Genomic DNA, 21,094 nt, shown 5'->3' with positions numbered 1-21,094 from the left:
ATTAGAGAGAGATAAGCATTGATTATATTTTTTCTTATAGCTGTATCCTTTGAGATTCCCTCCAACACTATCTCCATCAGATACATGACCCTTGGGAGGTATGACTGTTTTAGTGCTTGGTCGATAATATTCTGCAATTAGGCCCATCATAATTGTCAGCACCAGGCCCACTGGGCTCTTAATCTGGCCCTGATTACTGGCATTTATAAAACGCCCATATAAAGTTCGTAGTGCTGTAAAATTTTACAAAAGATAATACTGTGTAAACAGACCAATACAATAGATAGAGGACCCTGTCTGTGAGCTTACAATCTAAAGGCTAATGGTACTTGCGCAGCATTTTTCTGTGAAACATACAGAGTTTATTCCCTTTGAAACCTCTGGCAGTGTCATTGTGGCGTCAGTAGTCAGTCCAGAACAAGAGTTGGCTGGCATATCGTCAATTCTGACGTTTCTAATGTATTTCATTAGCTGAGAGTGGTCAGCTGATACTCAAAGTCAAAAATTGTCAATGGAATCATCATCCAGCTTCTGCTGTTCTGAAGAAGATAGATGACACACAAAACACAGGGGACACTGGGAAAAAAAATCACAAAGGTTTGGTCCAGATGGGACAGCTACTATGAAGAGCCCATCAATGATCTTGGCGGAGACCGAGTGAACACCTCCCAACCTACGAGTCACCACTAATAAATCTAGCACATCAATTCTAAATGACTACAGCATTGTTATATCACAAGTCCTTGAATAACACTGTAATTGGCATTCCTGTACAAGCACATTGCACATTTTATACCCTGTGCGTGAGCTAAGAGTATCTGGTGACCATTGTAATTCATTTTATAAATACGAAATATTAAGAGAATAAAGATGCAGTTTACGAAGCACCAAGAGACCAGGCACCCAAGGAGATCCAGATAAAAGGGGAAACCATTGCAAAAAAAAAAAAAAGTTTGCCAAATTAACAGATAACAGCACCAGGTTTATCATCTTATAACAGGTTGGGTGTTCAAAAGGAAGATTTACAGTGATTAAAAACCACCAAAAAAAAAAGCCTCTTGAAAAGGGGTGGCCAAAAACTAGACCCACAACTATTGTAGAATTACAACTATCATGCTGATTTGCCAGCTTCATGGAATTATATTATATTTTGGGAAATATACTGTGGCTGTCTTTCTGCTGTTTCTGAAAACCTTATAGAAGTCACACAATTACAGTGCTGTAGATTGGATTCGACTTCCACCTGGATATAGCTTTCATTGGTAATTGTTTAAAGTGTTGCTAAATACCCCTCGGAGTGAAGCCACATAACACCATGTGGCACTGTGGGGACTGAGCACAAAGTCAGGAATTGTTTTGGCTCTGATGAAAAAAACAGCAGTCGGTCAGTTTCTGAACATAATCCACATCAATCTTTCCAATCAACATCATCACTCTCAAATAAAATACAAAATTTTGTACATTTTTCTCTAATATTCTGAATGGAAATATAGACTGGCAAAAATAGATTGTTGTCTGCACAAGCCTGAGACAGCATGTCAGCTCACACTGACAGTTAAGTTCTACTCCCCGTCTCCCTTAGTTACTAGAATTGGCCACTAGAGAGCAGTAGAACACCACAAATTATACAGGGTGGGCCAGAATTCAGAGTAGAATTTGAGGATTCTAACTTATTGACCCAATTTCAATGTTATTACATACAATGAAGTCGACTGATGCGCTCAGCCAATGGCATTTGACCACCACGGCCTACTGGCATATACAGCAGCTGAAAGCACATCGGAGACAGACAAAGACCCATATAACTGGCAAACCATTGCTAAAGACAGTTTGCCACATTACGGAGGATCGAGTAAACCTGTGGCCTGTAATGGTTATGATGCTTGGAGTAACCCTTTAAGTGGGCATCTATTCTGCTCTTTTCATGTCCTATGCCATTTCTGTTTATGGATCCAGTTTTCAGATCTCAGTACCTCCTGCATTGGCATGATCAGTGCTGAAATTACTACAATATGGATACCGCACTCTCCTGAATCTCAGGGTGCAACCAGGCCTGAGGTTGGCCTAACTTCACAATGTTATTTGAAAAATTAATGTTCCAGGCAGCAGATTTGAGTAGAATCAAACGTTTCAGCACACAACAGGGCCTTTGTAGTTGATGTATCAGGGACAGTGGGCCAAAATGTTTTGATTCTGCGCCAATAAAGCTGTCCACTGGATTGAACTTAGGAGTGCCTGGACCATCATTCTTTTGCTTGATGTGTGCTGAGACTTAAAGACCATCATGAATTACACTTTGTATTGTTGGCCACAATATATCAGGTTAAAGCTTTATATTTATCCACTTTACAAGTTTGTGGCTTCTGGAATATTCATTTCAGTATTCCACGGGCGCTTCTGCTCTCAGTTTCCATAGCCTGTCAGTGGATTACTACAGCTAGATCTAAATATTACGGTTCCCAAGTCTATGCACCAAAACCACTAAGTTAAAGGGGAAATATCACATCCAATAAGTTTATATTTCACACCACCCATACAGGTTTAACTAGAAATCTTAAAAGTGCAAATATCACCAACTCTTAGTCCTGCGACTGGACTTTATCTTAGCGCCATGCCCATCACTGTTATAAGCTTGGTCATTTGCACCTGACCGTCATCAAGACCAAGCATACAGAAAATGAGAAGTTAAAATTCATTTACAAATGTTTACCCCTAGCTTGGCCAGCTTTCCAACTTGGCTGTGGGATGGGGTCAAATATTTTAAGTGTGGATGCTTAGGTTATACAATAATCCTATTTTGTAACTTAATCCCCATTTTAACTTAGATTTTTTTTTATTATATAGTTTATAATCCTTGTGTGTATTCATATTACAAAAGCTATATTTTAGTAGTGTGGTCAGACATACATAGTATCAGGTGCAGCTCAAATCAAACTCAAGAAGGTTTTGTGGTACAAATGCCACACTTAAGAGTAACATTCAGCTGTCGCTGCAAAAAACTTTACATCCATAGACCATTGATACATAAGACAAATTGCCACTACAAAGTGGAATGCTGAAAGAACTTTATTAACAACATGTTGACAAGCACAGAACCCACTGCAGGATTTAAACTGCACACATCACCAGAGGAGGAATCTCAAGTCTGATGAGTTCCATTTAAACCACGCAGGTAGCAAAGAGATGAAACGGTGTATAGTTGTCTGGCTTGGTCACCCTGTGAGATCTTATTAACTGCTCTCTCCCAGGGTGTGCTTGTCGAACAGGTACTCGCCCATGCCGTTCTGTGGTACCCCAAGGCGTATCAGGTTGGTGATGTAGTCGCCAAGTTGTTTCATAGATTTGACTTGCTCCTCCAGGTATTCTGACTCCAGGAAGTCACACAGCTGCAACATGAAGCAATATGGTCAGCATTTTTGGAGAGGAGTAAAGAAAATCTATATTATTTTCCCCCCAGGGGCAGTACAAACTGTGTTCCACTATACAACTGAGTTCAGGCTTGCTCGTTATAGGACGTGTATAAAGACAATCTCCCCTACCCCGCACCCCAAAATAAAGTGAAGGAGGGGTTTAACACTTACATGAGGGTCATTCTTGTCAGATGCCAGCTTGTGCAGGTCTAGGAGAGCCTGGTTCACAGTCTTCTCCAGCTGCAAGGCAGCCTGCATGGCTTCTAGGGTGTTGCCCCATTCATCACGCTCTGGTTTCTGGTGGGAATATAAATTGCAGAAAACTAATTAAATAGCTGGTTAATTTGTATTTTATATGTAAAGTGCTGAAGACTTGATAAACTGGATTTTAATTCTCCAATTATAATCATTTGAGAAGGAGTAAGGCACTACATGCTAATCTAGAACCTCCTTTTCACCAGGAATGGTTATATCCTGTCACCAGTGACACAAGTTTGGACAATGCAGGTAGACTGTCCTTGATCGGACAAGGTCTGAGCTCCTTGCATTAGGGATGTGCAATGGGCAAAACAATTCGGTAATTCCATAACCTTACCTGGGTTAGCGGTAGGGTTAGATTCCTGTCATCATTCCCTTAAATTTACCTCCCACGCTTTTGCCACTTTTCAGAAATCTGAAGCACTTTGGACAGTCGGATGCTACCGAATGTCCGAAATGCATCAGAATTTAAATTTGGACAGAAACAAATTACACGTGTCAAGCTGCATCTTTGAAGATACAGGTAACTACCTGCTCTGTGTGTCAGTGACTCAACGGTGCAAGTTAACCAATGCCATGATTCATATAATTAGATTTAGCTGACAGTTCTGAAAATCGGTGCATTTTTTTTTTTTTTTATTTAGAACAATCGCCAACTGTCCTTGTGATTTCATTGGTTTTCAAGAGAGTTGGGAAGTCAATGTCAACTTAAATCACAGCACTGATGTAGTCATAGAAACATAAAATGTGACGGCAGACAAGAACCAGTCAGCCCAAATACTTTCATTAGTCCCTGGCCTTATCTTAAGTCTAAGATAGCCTTGTGCCTGTCCCATGCATGCTTAAACTGTTAACCTCTACCGCTTCAGCTAGAAGGCAATTCCATGCGTACACTACCCTCTCTGTAAAGTAATAATTCCTGGAATAGTTTTTAAACCATTGTCCCTCTAATTTAAGAGGATAGAAAAAAAAACAAAAAAACACTACCCAAGGCAGCTGCTTATGCCGCCTTATGGATGCGCTGACCCACTTATTCATGATCAGTATTGCTGGTGAGAGATAGGTCTCCTTTACTGGGTTGATTCCCTTTATGCATTTAAATGTTCCTATCATATCCCCAGTCTCTCCAAGCTATACATGTTAATAGGGATCGACCGATTATCAGCTGATATTCCGATTATTTTTTAAATTATCAGTTGATAAAATCGCCAGCAATACTGATAATGAATAAGTGGACCGGCACTAAAAGAGAAGAGAGGGGAACGGGTGCAGTAAGACAGGTAAGGGGTGGGGAGGAGAGGAGTTTCTACCGCACATATTTACATACAAACAGATATTCGTTTAAAAAAAAAAAAAAAAAAAAACACACACACACACACACACACACACACACACACACACACACACACACACACACACACACACACTGACTTTCATGTCTATTTTGTGCATTTACCACTGAGAAAAATATGGCAAATATCAGAAGGCTGATAGCTTGCCAATATTCTGTATAAGACCCTTTAACCTTTCATGGCAAGTTTTAACCTGCAATCCATGAACCAGTGTTTTCAGGTTCAATACCCTGTTCAAACACATACTTCTCTTCCTTAAAGCTCTACTCCTGCAGCGAACAGATTTGAATGCCTACACTCCCATTAACTCACCCCTTGGATCCCAGATTTCTGAGAAGCTGGTCAAGCCAAACCCTTTGCATGTTTGATGCTATACCAGTGGAAATCCCATTACCCACCCAGTGCAGCCCACTAGACGCCTCTTCCTCACCTTCAAATCCTGAAGGACAATACGACCCCCACGCTTGTTCTGGTATTTGAGGAATTTCTCTGCGTGCTCCCGCTCCTCATGGCTCTGCTCCTTGAAGAACTTGGCCACATGCTCCAGAGCCACATCATCACGGTCAAAGTAGTAGGACTGAAAAAGTAATCAGGTTGCATATTAAAATATTGAGAGGTTAGGTAGATACCATCTAGCCTGTTTCACTCAAGTACCATTGGAACACGTGGGAGGAAATGGTCCGATGCAAACATTCTAGGCAATTTAATTTCCATTTGTTTTCTAGTGATTCTGTTAATATTCACCCAGATACATCTCCATTTGCAGCACATACTATTACCAACCCATGCAAACTGTTGATTTTATTATTTTTCTTCTTAATGAGTGCTCATGTAATCTTGATAAATGTTGATTAGGATTACTACATTTGTTAAAACTGAAACTATTCAATTAGGAAAAAAAAAAAAAAAAAAAATATTATATATATATATATATATATATATAAATATATATATATATAAAATACCAAAATTATTGATAGGTATATACATACAATCATAAAATCATTAAAAAAAAAAAAACAACTCAATGTCATTTAGATGACAGAGACAGACATTTATGCAGTTGAATGAAGGCAATTATTCCCATTTTGAAAGACTAGTGATTAGCATGTACGTCAGACTGTCACACACAGAAACAACACACCCTGTAAGAAGCAGTAAAAATAAACTACAACTTCCTCATTTTATAGTGCCATATGTTAAGCATGACGTTTTATATAACAAGGGTGTATGTTAAAGAAGAAGATTTTTTTTTTTGTTTTGTTTTTTTAACTGCAGAAGCCAGACTCATCTAGATGGGGCCTGGTGTATTTAATACTCACCCAGCCTGTTATTACAGAGGAGATCGGAGGAACCAAGTCTAGTGGAAAAATACTGAGCACAGCACCCAGTGGGTGGAGATTGATTCTTGTTTTGATACACAGTATAAGCGAGTACAGAAGACAGTGTGCTGGGTGGATTCTATGTTTTATTACCAAAACAGTCTCAGTATGTAAACAATGTATTTCATTACAACGATCCAGATAGGATCAGTATAAACATAAAATGGGGGAGACCAGAATCTAAATTTAGGAGTCTAAGGTTTACAAAAAACAGCTGTATTGTTACAAGAGCATTGGGCGGGTCCAACTTACCCTGCCCTGAACCATTTAGATCTACTAAGGTTCTTCCAATAGGAAATTATTAGACTGGTATTGACTTGCACCAATAACACTACAGCTGACAAACCTGTCCGTTTTATTCCTATCCTTCCCCCCACCCACCTCCACCACACACACACACTAGAACAGGCAGTCACAGGGTTACCCCACTATCCTGTTTTCCCAAATGACATTAGAGCTGCTGTATACTCACCATGGAGAGGTACACATAGGATGCATACAGCTCCAGGTTGACCATGCGGTTGAGGGCAGCTTCCAGGTCGCTGTGGTAGTTTTGACGCACTTGGGATGCCATTGCGGAGTTTTGATGTATTGATGGCGCAAAAAGATTCTCAAGGTATTATTTTATAGATATAAGAACAGAGAGGACAGGGGACTCAGAGAGGGCTCCGTTCAAACACTGTTGAAGCAAGAACTCTACTCAGAGTTAAGGGATGATCTGATCACAACACAAAGGAGGCTCAGTATTTATAGTGTGTGACTCCAGGGGCGGGGATTACCCCCTTCCCTTAAATTACAGCCTAGTTCATCATCCAATCAGATCACTGTAAACCGCTAGTCAGAGGAAGGGGTGGGGGAGGGAAAGGGGTTAAATCTGAATAGAATGCATTACTGGCTCCCTCCTGTCCACCTTGTATAATGTATAAACTGTGAGTTATTACACAATCTGCAGCTAGACACGTGAATGATTGCACTTTTATGTAAATACAGGGATGATAAAGAGTCACATTTCATTCTAAGAACACTTGGTTAGAATGTTGTGCAATGATATAATCTATACATTGCACAGACTGTACTTTCCATATATAGTCAGTGATGCAAACACAGCTTATTCAAAAGTTGCAATCATAGTGTATCAAGTAATTAAATACTGTAATCGAAATATTAGCCTTTGCAGTGGCCGTTTTGTAATTACATACTGCGCCTTTACCTTTTGTTTGCTAGGTTTGTAACACACAATCATTACAATATAAAGCAAGCAGAGTATCCATGGTTTTAAAAAGCTGTGAAACGTGTGTGGATTTATTAACTAGTATACCACACAGGAGTGGGGGGTCAGCAACTTTATTTTCTACATGAGAGCTGAATGGTATGTCTAAAAGGATGGAAGGCCCTTTGTCTATATAACTAAAATAAATAAAGATAATAGTAGAGAGCACCCCAATTACTTTTCTCTGCATATGTGGGATTGCCATATTAAAGGATACCTAATTATAGGAACACTTTAGTGTCTGGAATACGAACATCTATTCCTGACACTATAATCCTGAAGTGGCTGTTTAGGTGACCGGACCTCTCTTTGCACTAAAAAGGCGATTTGTATGCCTCTATGCCTGAGATTGTCAGTCTTGAGATATATATATACATCTCATGTGTTGTGTATATATATATATATATATATATACAAACACACACAACATACAAGATACAGCGCACTCATTAACTAAACAGCAATTTCAAGTCTCTCATAATGTAATAGTCTTATTTAAAAACACCTCACCTAGGCAAAAACATGATGGGGGTTTAGTTACAGTATATGATCAAACATTGCATAAGCCTGCCACAACGCCTATAGGAACAACACCCTGCTACTGGCTATAATTGCTGGAGTGACCTATGTACCTTTGCAATACAAAGGCGTATTCACTAAAATGAGAATTGTGCATGATTCACAACATAATTACAAATGTTAGGCCAAAATAGTGAGTTGGAATTTTTTTTTTCTATTTCAGTAATTTTGGCATAAAATTTAAGTTTCTTCTATAAATCCTCTACAATACTCTATTTAGTGAATAAACCACATCCATGTATTTAAATCACTATTTATGGTAAATTCCTCTCCCGACTGACTTAGACAGGATAAATATGACTCAACAGAATACTGGATACACGTCAGTGGAAACACCACCCACCCTCTGTGGGGCTAGCATGATTAGGCATTTTTGTTAAATAACACAATGAGGGGAGTGGGTGAGGGAGCTACATCGGTGTGTTATTCTCCGAGGCAGTGAGAGGAGGAGACCTGTGTAAAGAATGATCTAGATTGAACTAGAAGAGGTGTGCTTCAGGCTGAAACCGCAACGTGCTTGACCTGTTTAAATAAGAATACATTATATAACTGTGACATATAACCTCTCGTCATGCAGCTCTTCCCTCACCCATTTCATACCTCCCAAGCATCCTTATTTAGAAGGGACAATCCTTATTTGTTGCCCATATCCATCTGTCCCTATTTTCTATGCTAATACCCCTCTATTCTAGGAGCTCCATATTGTTGTGTCTGAGTGTATAAACAAGCTCCACATAAATAATACTCACAATCATTTTTATTTTTAACCTATTCCTGACATCAGGACGTTCCTTGATATCCTGCAAATAATGGTCTTTAATGTCTTTAGGACTTCATGGAACTCCCTGCAGCTTTGTTGTGAACAGGGTAAAATTCCTATTTACACCAGGGAGCAATAGATAACTGGGGGCTCCCCTCTGTCAGTTAGGGACATGTTTAGTGTCCCCAGACTGACTCATGAGCTGACTACAGCGCTGGAATTTAGCACTGTATGCAGCTCTTACAGTGGGCATTTAAATTTCTACAAAGAGGTTGTGGTGTGAGCAGGTTTAAATTCCTGCACATACTCAAAGAATCGTGTATCAAGGGACCTGGGGCTCCCCCCTTTAGCTGGGACCATTCATAGTGGCTGCAGACTGCCCAATGAGCTTTAATCAGCGCTGGAAGTCACATTCTCCTACTTTTGGGTACACCAGGGAACTGTCCCCAAAAAGCGTAGCTCGAGTGCATCATTAAACAAGCTTGCACAACACTCAGAGCACTAGTTGTTCAAGCTGAAACAGTGCTCCCTTCTTGGCTGCCCTGGGTGATTGGCAGACTTGCCTAGTCTTTAGGCATACCTGTGACGAGACCAATCTCGCCACTGTGCATTGGAGGAGCCTGGTTGCCTGCCTGCTGCCTTTTGACTATGGACCGGCATTTAAATACTTTATTTTCCTATGCAGAAAGGTCTATTCATGTATTTCTGCTCTGGCATTCGGTAGAGTCTCGGATTTACTGAATGAACTCATTTAACCCAGAGAGCTATGCCATGGAGCCTATTCGTGTAATAAAAGACTTTGGCTCCATGGCAATTGAACTGTATGTGTGTGGTCTGAGAGCCATTCAGTAATAATGTGCGCTCAGACCTAAGCTATCTGGGGATATGTTGCATGTCTGTATTTTATGTAATAAATGTAACCTTGTGTATTTTATTGTATTTTACTGTCTTTTTACTGCCATGTGCTTAATAGAGTTTTGTCTCTGTCCTTGGAGATAATTGGATTACTTCCCAATTATCTCCAGGATAGAAGACTCTGTGGAACTGGTTTTGGGCAGAAAAGCCATGCTTCCTTTGGTCACAAAGGACTTCGATCTATCTTTTGAACCAATGGACCAATGTGGATGATTTTGACATATGTTCGTATTTGGAGTATGCTCATTGGAAATGTAAGTTTATGTGAATGTGATGCATACTTTTAAAGTTATGAATAATGTGGAAAAACTGTATTTCTCTGCCTGTGATAATTACATTACCCATTGTGTAAGGTAATTGTATCACAGGCAGAGGGGAGGATTTTGTGTGGGAGTGTCTGAGTGTATTATACGTGTTTATTGGTTGTTTTCCAAAACCCTGTGGGTGGTACTAATGTGTATATAAGAACAATAAACCCACAGCTCTGTCTGTTCCTGCTTGACCCTCAAAACGGAGCCTTGTCTCGTTCTTGGGGGGATTTATTGTATGCTGTTCCAGTTTGACTGCTAGGAGTGTAAACCTATTCGTATGGTTTTTCCTATTCGGCTGTTTACAGCATTCGTATGTTTGAGAGCATTCATATGCTTCTCCGGTTCGGTGGATTGGTGTCTACAGTAGCTGTGCCTGTGTCTCTGGAAGGGGAAGATCTACTAAACGGCTGTTAACCCCTTTTATGCCTGGGGGTGCCGTTACAATACCCTTTCCCTTTCTTTGAGGGTCCACTCCCTTGGCATGACGTGGTTTGTGTCACTGATCTGCCTCCTTTTACCTCTGCCACTGGGTTATGGGACACTGATGACATGTATGCTCTATACAGATACACTCACTTTCACAAACCTGCAACATTATTAAAGGTGAAGAGGATTACTCCAGCTACATAGAATCAAATTTAGCCCACATATATTTAAATGTATTGGGCAAGGCATGCAAAAGTATGCTAGCTCTATGACAGTGAAGAGGCATGCACGTGATGTGATAAGTTGTATGAATGTTGCAATCCATTTATGGGAAGGAGGATGTACATCAGAACTTGCTGAGATATGCATTCTGCAAATGGTTGTGACAAAACTGCAGAATCGTATTAGACTAGTTATATAAATAGCCAAGTTAGTTCTTACTTGATTTTTTTTTGCTTTTGTCAAACATTAAAATAAATAGATCTATACAACGTTTGATGGGTTTGTAATGATATATATATCCCATCAAATGTTGTATAGAGTGCCATGTTCTGTGCGACAACACCGGCATAATGGATATCTGGATATCAGTAGTGTAAATATTATGTAGTCAGTTTGGAGTGAGGTACCATCTGTAGAGGAAATTGCAATGGGCTTCAATATGATTATAGCACCTTGTTGCCCTCTCAATCCATTGAGCACAGAGACGGATCAGTGTCAGTGTGTATCTGTGAGTATGTTTGTTCATCTGTGAGTGTCAGTGTGTATCTGTGAGTATGTTTGTTCATCTGTGAGTGTCAGTGTGTATCTGTGAGTGTGTGTATGTGTAGGTAACTGTGTCAGTGTGTATCTGTGAGTATGTTTTCTTGTCAGTGTGTGTATCTGTGAGTGTCAGTGTGTATCTGTGTGTGTGTGTGTGTATGTGTATGTGTCGGTAACTATGAGTGTCAGTGTGTATCTGTGAGTATGTTTGCTTGTCAGTGTGTGCAACTGTGAGTGTCAGTGTATATCTGTGAGTATGTTTGCTTGTCAGTGTGTGCATCTGTGAGTGTCAGTTTGTATCTGTGAGTATGTTTGCTTGTCAGTGTGTGCATCTGTGAGTGTCAGTGTGTGTGTATGTGTAGGTAACTGTGAGTGTCAATGTGTATCTGTGAGTATGTTTGTTTGTCAGTGTGTGCATCTGTGAGTGTCAGTGTGTATCTGTGAGTATGTATGTGTGTGTATCTGTGTGTACCACATACAACGTAGTCCACTGTACTCAGGTTCTGCTTTTCACTCTGGCCCACAGCCTCAGAGGTACTCTGCATTAGACAGACACTGCTAATCTGTCCAACAATACAAGGTAATAGAATATACAGGCAACACTCTAGGTACTGAAGGTGTATTTATTGGAGGGTAGAACACCCCATAAAAGTGCATGATTAAGTCCCTCTAGGGCCGAAACGTCGCTCTTTTGCACTTTTATGGGGTGTTCTACCCTCCAATAAATACACCTTTAGTACCTGGAGTTTTGCCTGTATATTCTATTACCTTGTATCTGTGTGTGTGTATGTGAAGGTGTGTGTGTATGTGCGTGTCTGTAAGTGTAGGGATGTGTGTGTGTGTGTGTGTGTGTGCGCCAGTGTGCATGTGTAGGTATGTGTGTGTGTCTGTATGCCAGTGTGTGTATCTATGTGTAGGTATGTGTATCTGTGTGTGTAGGTATGTGTGTGTTTATCTGTGTGTGCCTGTGTATGTATAGGTTTGTATCTGTGTGTGTGACAATGTATGTGTCTGAAGGTATATATTTGTATCTGTGTGTATATGTCAGTGTGTTATTTGGTTCTGGATCTGCCCCAATTGAGCATCCCCCGATATGGATACCTTACAATCTAGTTCCCCCGATAGTTTGAAGCGAGTGGAAATATCTCTGTTTATGTCAAAGCATCATAGCATAGTAACAAGGATTCAGCTTTTATTGGAGAGGACCAGTGTGATGGAGCTCCTGTATTCTGACTGAGTACCTCCACCCAATCCACTTCCTAACCGTTGGGGAGAGAGCCTGGAACACTTCGGCCACATACACCGAAACTTCTCTCCGGAACTCTTCCACATGACCAGACTCTTAGAAAATTGCACATAGGACACAATTCCAAAAGGAACTAACATACATAGTTTTATTGTTACTTGGGATACATACATACATAGCTTTATTGTTACATTTAGATTGCTGTGACACTTCAATGAAATACAAATATACAAAACGTTAGTAAACAAGCAATTAAAATTAATACATGCACTATTTAATACCAATAGCAGTTTCAAACATAATACAAATCAATAATCTATACATTTAACTACCTTTTTTTTGCCCTCATTTGCATACAAGTTGCGTACAGAGTTATCCAGTAACAATGAATGGTCTGTACATTGATTGCTGCTGTTACATGCCACTTTTAGGGAGTCCTGAGACCAGGTCCACAGTCTGTGAGTAAAAGGCTGGCCTTTAAACCTGTCCAAAGGCCATGAAATGGGAGCTTCTGTCACAGCCAACACCTACTAAAGATATTGTAAGCTAAGGAATGGAATTGCATAGACTGATGCCAAAGCATGTGGGCATTCTTGGTAATCACACTCTGAAATGGACACTATAGTCACCCAGACCACTTCATTTCAATGAAGTTGTCTGGATGCAGTGTCCCTGTCCTTTTAAACGTGTAATATAAAAGTTTTTGCAGTTTTTGAGAAACTGCAATGCTTACATTGTAGGGTTAGGTCCACCTCTAGTGGCTGTCAGTCTGACAGCCCCTACATGCATTCTGCTGCACTGACTGAAAAAACTTTGGTCACGTGACATGGAAACCCTAAAGGAAAGCTTTGATCCAATGCTTACCTATGAGGAAGTCTGAATGTGTGCGCAGTGCTCGCCAGTGTCCTGAGGAGAATTGAATAGGACCAAGCTGGAGGGTGCCAAGCCTCCTCTGTTTTATTGCTGGAGGTGGAGAGGTAAACAGCACGAGGAAGCCTTGGCATTGGAAAATGTAAGTAAATCTTTAATTTTTACTTTTTTAATGCACCCAATGGGAGGGCATTAATACAATCAGGGAGAGGAACATTATAGCTTTAGGAATACAGATTTATATTTCTAATGTTATAGTTCCCTTAAAGGGACACAATAGGCATTCAGACCACTATGTCTCATTGAAGTGGTCTGGGTGCAGTGCCTCTGCACAAACATTGGAGTTTTAGAAAAACTGCAATGTTTACATTGCAGGGTTAAGACAGCCTCCAGTCGCTGTCTCCCATTAGAGGAGCTTCCTGGCCTTTCACAGAGTTTGGCTATGTGAAATGACACTGTACGTCCTCACGCCTTACATTAAGATACCCAGCGTAATTGAGTCAGTGCTTTGCATTAGGACATCTACTGTCATTGAGCCAATGATTTCCTATGGGTACGACCTAATGCGTGCATGCCACTTGCCATGCCTATGCATTAGGTTCCCCTATTGGCTTTTTTTCTTTCTAACCATTTACTTTCCACTAGGAGGGGGAGCATGATGGAGGGTGGCAGAGGGACCCTTTAGTGTTAGGAATACATCTTTGTATTCCTAACTGTGGCGTATACCACTAAGACCACCTGAAAGACTATATTACTCCGCTGGCCCTCTGTTCCTCCTCCTCTCCATAGGAGCCAGCTGGTACCTATCGCTACCTGTTCACAAACCATTTCCCAAACCGTAGCATACTGAACAGGTCAGCAGGGCTTATTCATGACCCTATAGTGTTAAAACCACCATCTAGCCCCCCTGGGCCACTCATGCCTCCATAAATATAGAAAATCTTATTGTATTCAAGCCTGAAGCTGTAAATCTGCATGCTGTTTGCCTCAGACAAACAAGTAGTCTGTTGACATCATCAGAGTCCTGGTCCAATCACAGTGCTTCCCCATAGGATTGGCTGAGACTGACAAAGAGGCAGATCAGGGGCAGAGCAAGCATGATTCAAACACAGCCCTGGCCAATCAGCATCTCCTCATAGAGATGAATTGAGTCAATGAATCTCTATGAGGAAAGTTCAGTGTCTGCCAGCAGTGGGAGGAGACCCTGAATGTTTGGATGCATTTTATGCAGCCATGACCCAGGAAGAATCTCTAACAGCTATCTGAGGAGTGGCCAGTGAAGTTATCACTAGGCTGTAATGTAAACACTGCATTTTCTCTGAAAAGACTGTTTACAGCAAAAAGCCTGAAGGTAATGATTCTATTCACCAGAACAAATTCAATAAGCTGCAGTTGTTCTGGTGACTATAGTGTCCCTTTAACTGTATGAAAGGAAACAATCATTGATGAAACCTTTGGCTTCACACAAACAAAGGTCAGGGATAATGCCTATAAAACAGACACATGATTAAGAGATGGTTATTCTTAATAGACAGTTCAGTGGTTGGAAGTGAATCTTTTGGATTTATATTGTTTTGAAGTCCACATAAATCTATCGTGGATTGATGTATTTTGACCTTATGTTTAAAAGTCACTTCGAATTCACTTGAATTTTCACTTTAGTAAATAAGCATGCAAATGTCCAATTCAAAATGGGAATATCTTGTAGGGAAGTGAGATGGGATTATAGGCCATAATAGCCAATTCAGGGAACATTGCTCTACTCAGATTTTTATTTTATTTTAATTATTTTTTTAATTCTCTGGTCATTTCCAGTGATTCCTTGTTGAGTTACTCCTCATGGAATGGTATAAAAAACTTGTGTTGGACCATCATGTGTGCATTAGAATTTACAGAAATACAATAAATTTTAAGGGTTAGTGAAATTCCTGTTCTTCTTGGATCAACAAACCGTTCACATAAAGCAGGGGTAGGCAACCTTCGGCACTCCAGATGCTATGGACTACACCTCCCACAATGCTTTGCCTGCAGTATGATTGAAAGAGCATTAGGGGAGATGTAGTCCACAACATCTGGAGTACTGAAGGTTGACTATTCCTGCTTTAGGGTATAATTGATGCACGGAGGAGAAATCTGATTGCCATTATGGAGTCAAGAAGGATTTTATTTCTCCTTTTTGTGGCATAATTGGAAATGGCTACAATTGTTTGTTTGCTTTCTTGTGGATCAACCACATAAAAGAATGGGCTTAAAGGGAAACTCCACTGCCAGGAAAACAATCAGTTTTCCTGGCACTGGAGGTTTCCTCTCCCTCCCACCCACCAAACCCCGGTTACTGAAGGGGTGAAAACCCCATCAGTCACTCACCTGAGGCAGCGACGATGTCCCTTGTCGCTGCTTCCTCCTCCCCCGCCGCTCCTCCTCTACATTGCGTCGGCCGGTGGGGGAGACTGATCCCGCCCACCAGCCGGGGATACCTAATTAGCGCTCCCCATAGGAAAGCATTGAAAAAGATTTTCAACGCTTTCCTATGAGGAAATGAGCGACGCTGGAGGTCCTCACACAGCATGAGGACGTCCAGCGACGCTCTAGCACAGATAAGAGGAGGAAGTTCCCTCTAGTGGCTGTCTAGTAGACAGCCACTAGAGGAGGAGTTAACCCTGCAAGGTAATTATTGCAGTTTATAAAAAACTGCAATAATTACAGTTGCAGGGTTAGGAGTAGTGGGAGTTGGCACCCAGACCACTCCAATGGGCAGAAGTGGTCTGGGTGCCTGGAGTGTCCATTTAAGGGTTAAATTTGATGGACTTTAGTCTTTTTTCGACCTTGACTATTAATGCAATTATATAACTTAGTGCAGACATCTTTAAAGGTTTGTTATTGGTCTTGCTAAATATGAGTATTGATCAGGGCTCTACAATTTTGTCACATGTATAGCTTTGTTTAACCAGTTACTTTGGATCATGGCAGCCTTTATGAATTGTATACACATTATCAATACAGTCTGGAATTATACAAAACCTTTATTGAACACATGTTGACAAGCAGAGCAGCAATTTCAGGATTTAAAACAGCAGAAAGAAAATCTGCACTGTACATACTCCCAACGGGAGGACTCTCTAGAGCAGGGGTAGGCAACCTTTAGCACTCCAGATGTTGTGGACTACATCTCCCCTGATGCTTTGACAGCATTATGGCTGTAAGGGCATTATGAGCGATGTAGTCCTCAACATCTGGAGTTCTGAAGGTTTTTCCAACCCTGTTTTAGAGTTCAGAGCATTAGATTGTAACACTATACAGGTAGACGAAAGATGCATAGTTGACTGGCTCGGTCATCCTTGAAGGTCTATTCAACTGCTCTCTCCCATGGTGTGCTTGTCAAACAGGTACTCGCCCATGCCATTCTGGGGCACCCCAAGACGTTTTAGGTTTGTTATGTAGTCACCAAGTTGTTTCATAGCCTTGACTTGTTCTTCCAGGTACTCTGACTCCAATAAGTCACACAGCTGTAACATGGAATAGTATGTTGGTAAATTTACAGGCAGATATAAAGCAAAGTTGTGAAACTGACAATGAGATAAACATGTTAATGTAACTTGTGACTTATGATTGTTGTAGTTGAGGTCTTGGTAAGGAAACAGATATGAAAAGAAAGATGCAAAATAAATACCGGTAGATCATTGCAATATCTTCAAATAAATATCCTGAACTAAGTATGCTGGAAGTCAAGTGGGAAAGCATAGCTATCTTGGTCTGAATTGATAAGATATTCATGTTCATTTCATCACATCCCACTATTTACTGTACTCTTTGAGAATGTAAAATATTGTTAAAGATCAGGAAATGGTTGAAACTTACATGAGGATCGTTCTTGTCAGACGCCAGCTTGTGCAGGTCCAGAAGAGCCTGATTAACAGTCTTCTCCAGTTGCAGAGCAGCCTGCATGGCTTCCAGGCTGTTGGTCCATTCATCACGCTCTGGTTTCTGTAGTGAAAGAGGGTTATATGAGTACGAGCACTGGCGTACTTTGACTTCATCCCAATACCCATAAACATAAAACTAATCTTGGTAATTTAAGCACACTTTAGAAGTTTTAGACTAGCACTGTTGTCGTGATGGTATTTATGCTCTACCAGGGCTTAAAATGTCAAATTCTACACTTACTACACAGCCCTTAAAAGTTACTCCTCATTGCAAGCCTGGAGTATCCATGTCACACTCACCAGGAGTAAATGTATACATGCCATGGCTACGTTTTCACTTGCCAAGTTCTAGCCCTGTTCTACAGCACACATAGGGGAAAAATAATGAATTGAGTGAGTATAAAAAATAGTTTCCACACCAGATGGTTTGTGTGTTCCTTCACTTGATTGAAATGTACCTGTTTTTGAATCCTCCTCCAGTGAAGTCATCACCCCTGATGACTTTCATCCAGTCAGATATTTCTCCTTTGAAAGAATAGAATTTGGCGCACATAAGGCTATTCACTAAAGTGAGAATTGCAGGGAGTTCAAAGTGAATTTATAATTACGATCAAAATAGAAAAACTGAAAACAGAATTGATTTTGAGTTTTTTTTCCTATTTTGTCAATTCTTAGATTAATCGTGAAATGTACTTTGAAGACACCTTGAATTTCCAACAATTCTCATTTTAGTGAAAAACCCTTACAGTGTCCAGCATCCACATACTTTACATGCTAACACCGGACATCAAATAAAACTGGATCTATGTGAGTCTGGAACCCCAATAAACTATCTTTCTGACAAAAAGCCAGGGTAATTTTGTCAAATACAGCATCTTACACTATATGTGATCTATTGTTGTCATGCAATTTCCAGCATCCTTGCCAAAAAATTGTTGTTGGGTTTTTTTGGCATGAGAATTTTATATTGTTCTTGTCTGGAACAGCTCCTGCCTCAGGCTACTCAAATATACATGGCTAAACAGTTATATTTACTCCTTTGAAATAAGACGTTTGGTCATTAACAAGCACTAGGAAACTCTATAATTGTTTGGGCTATTTAGACTCTTTCACTAGATCACCAGAACAGGTAATGTTGCGATTTTTACTAGATTTATGATCAGTGGAATTATCTTTGTCAAGTACATTTACCTAGCACCCCATTCTCACCTTCAAATCCTGAAGGACAATACGACCCCCACGCTTGTTCTGATACTTAATGAATTTTTCTGCATGGTCCCGTTCCTCGTGGCTCTGCTCCTTGAAGAACTTGGCCACGTGCTCCAAAGCCACATCATCACGGTCAAAGTAATAGGACTGGAAAATATAAAATATAGGAGATTCAGCTGGAACAGTTTTTCTTTACACCATTGATATTTGTGGTAAGAGAACAATACAGGGAAGCCAACCAATATCCAAAGGTTATTCCACACTAAAGGTATGATGAAGCAGTAAATCAGTTTGCGTAAATAAGATACATTGTTCATATTCTAAATTACAGTGTACAAGCTAGAGGAGAAGACATGACACATATTGCAATATTAAATGCTTGACCACACTACACAAAATAATTGCAACTAACAATGACCCTGCACATGTGTTTCTGGTGCCATCTTCGTCTGTGCCGTAGGTGCAGGATATCTCGGATTTCTGGGGATATCTCGGATTTCTCCAGCCAGGCCCTGGGCTGTGACCATACATTTGCTCGGTTTGTGTGATAGCTAGCCTGGACCTTCATTAAGGCTCTGTAACCGTTATCGAAACATATCTCACAACAGTACCAGATCTGTTGACTGGTACTGTTGTATATCTATTGACTGGGTTTGAATTTCAGTGAATTTCCAACAGAGTCAATGAGTATTTTGCAAAGCATCTAATCAGGGGGAGGGAGGCGCTTTAATTTTAAACCTATACATTTATATGATTGTACACTCTTGCTAGATCAGAATTGAGTAATATAACCCTTTGGTAATGCATTGGCTAAAATCTAGCCCCAGCGAATGTATTTTTTTAGACTTCTTTAATTCAAGTGGGATCCTTTGCAGGTTGAACTAAAAGCGCATGGTAGAAAAGTTTTTTCAGTTACACTTTGAGGAGGCCTCACAAGCATTCTGATACATGTTTAACGTCTCACCCTGAACAAAAACGATAAGATAAATGGGGAGCAAAGCTTCTGGAACATACTGATAACACCATGGGTGGGGTAGGATTGCCAGATCATAGGGCATATACAGGGTTATTCACTAAAGTGTAAATTGTCAGGAATTAAAAGTGCATTTCCAATTGTAAGCCATTATTGTAATTCAAAATGAATACATTTTCAGTTTGCCTATTTTGGACCTAATCTGTGAACTTTCATTAAAACTGTCAGTCTTGTAACCCCAAATATGTTTTTTTTTTATTTGGTTTTTCCCTGTTTTGACTAGTATATTCTGTGGAAAAAAAAAAAAATCTTCCTGGAAGTTCAGAATGTAATAGTGAGGATTCAAATCATTTATACTAAAACAGTTCACATTTAACCGAAATGAAGATTTGAGATTAGTTCTTCCAATTAACTTGTAAGCTAAAAGGTTTGCAACACTCTTCTCCTATTACAATGTAGTAAGTTTATAGAACCTGTCATAGAGTGGGCATTACTGATCAAACCGTAAATTGTGATGAATTAAAAACCAATCTAGTACTAGCACGATATTGAAAATTTTAAAATTTAATCTGGAAAGATTTCGAACTACGCTTAATTTTCCGGCAAGTATTTTAGCCTACTTTTTTGAAATTTGGTATGTAATAATTCACCACAATCAACTGTTTAGTGAAAAAACATTATATTGTTAACATAGTAGCAGTTGTATGACCTTATCGAATTACCTGTTGCAATAAAATGATTGAGTAAAGCTATACTCACCATAGAGAGGTACACATAGGATGCATACAGCTCCAAGTTGACCATGCGGTTGATGGCAGCTTCGCAGTCACTGTGGTAGTTCTGACGCAGCTGGGATGCCATTGTGGTTCTTTAGGATGGGTTGAAAAAAAGAATAGTAAGTGGGAAAAAAATAAGAGCTGAAGATTCAGAGAGGGCTCCGTTCAAACACTGTTGAAGCAAGAACTCTGCTCAGAGTTAAGAGTTGATCTGATCACGGTACAAAGGAGCTCAGTATTTAAAGTCAGTGACGCTAGGAATATGTTTGATACCTCTGACCTCCCTTCATTTCAATTGCAACTCATGTCATCATCCAATCAGTTTAGTGCGATCTGCAGCCAGTCACAGCTAGGTAGAAGGGAGGTGACAAATAATCATGTTAACCACGTCATGTCCAATGGCATTCATAACTGTCACAATGACATTGTGATAATCATTAACTATTCCAGTGCCAGGCAGTCCAAAAAAAAAAAAAAAAAACAGGCTATCCAGTTTCTTTTGGTGATAGTGAATGTAGTGTAGGATATTTCTTTAAAAACACAGTGTATATGTCTCAGTCTGGTGGAATTATGTCAACTTTTTTTGTCTTTTGTTTGTTTGCCTGTGTTTAGGAATTTAGTTGTTTATAACGCAAAAGTAAAAACCAATTACTCCTTTTGGCCTTTAACCTC

General features: G+C 40.1%; 2 protein-coding genes across 2 annotated transcripts; both read right to left on the bottom strand.

Moving 5' to 3' along the window:
• Positions 1-3,048: 3,048 nt before the first annotated feature.
• LOC134577051 (ferritin heavy chain A) lies at positions 3,049-7,133 on the bottom strand. The gene is made up of 4 exons (XM_063435692.1): positions 6,875-7,133; positions 5,451-5,597; positions 3,582-3,707; positions 3,049-3,386 (listed from the first exon to the last, which is right to left on the bottom strand). Exons 1-4 carry the CDS (start codon positions 6,974-6,976, stop codon positions 3,231-3,233), a joined length of 531 nt encoding a protein of 176 aa, XP_063291762.1. The 5' UTR covers positions 6,977-7,133; the 3' UTR covers positions 3,049-3,230.
• A 9,413-nt stretch (positions 7,134-16,546) lies between these two features.
• On the bottom strand, positions 16,547-20,699 carry LOC134577054 (ferritin heavy chain B-like). The gene is made up of 4 exons (XM_063435695.1): positions 20,406-20,699; positions 18,674-18,820; positions 17,400-17,525; positions 16,547-17,047 (listed from the first exon to the last, which is right to left on the bottom strand). The coding sequence occupies exons 1-4, from the start codon at positions 20,505-20,507 to the stop codon at positions 16,892-16,894; spliced, it is 531 nt and encodes a 176-aa protein (XP_063291765.1). The 5' UTR covers positions 20,508-20,699; the 3' UTR covers positions 16,547-16,891.
• Between the last annotated feature and the right edge of the window lie 395 nt (positions 20,700-21,094).

The sequence above is a fragment of the Pelobates fuscus genome, chromosome 11, assembly GCF_036172605.1.
Source record: "Pelobates fuscus isolate aPelFus1 chromosome 11, aPelFus1.pri, whole genome shotgun sequence".
Taxonomy (NCBI): Eukaryota; Metazoa; Chordata; class Amphibia; order Anura; family Pelobatidae; genus Pelobates; species Pelobates fuscus.
Note: the sequence above shows the minus strand (reverse complement) of the source record. Positions and strands in the feature narration are given on the sequence as shown.

Excerpts from the sequence above, each read along its gene's own strand:
- LOC134577051 (XM_063435692.1), bottom strand. The coding sequence starts at position 6,976 with ATGGCATCCCAAGTGCGTCAAAACTACCACAGCGACCTGGAAGCTGCC. Across the intron at positions 5,598-6,874 it reads CCTATGTGTACCTCTCCATG|TCCTACTACTTTGACCGTGA; the intron begins GTGAGTATACAG and ends TTACTTTTTCAG. Across the intron at positions 3,708-5,450 it reads TTGTCCTTCAGGATTTGAAG|AAACCAGAGCGTGATGAATG; the intron begins GTGAGGAAGAGG and ends TATTCCCACCAG.
- LOC134577054 (XM_063435695.1), bottom strand. The coding sequence starts at position 20,507 with ATGGCATCCCAGCTGCGTCAGAACTACCACAGTGACTGCGAAGCTGCC. Across the intron at positions 18,821-20,405 it reads CCTATGTGTACCTCTCTATG|TCCTATTACTTTGACCGTGA; the intron begins GTGAGTATAGCT and ends TATATTTTCCAG. Across the intron at positions 17,048-17,399 it reads CTGACAAGAACGATCCTCAT|CTGTGTGACTTATTGGAGTC; the intron begins GTAAGTTTCAAC and ends TCCATGTTACAG.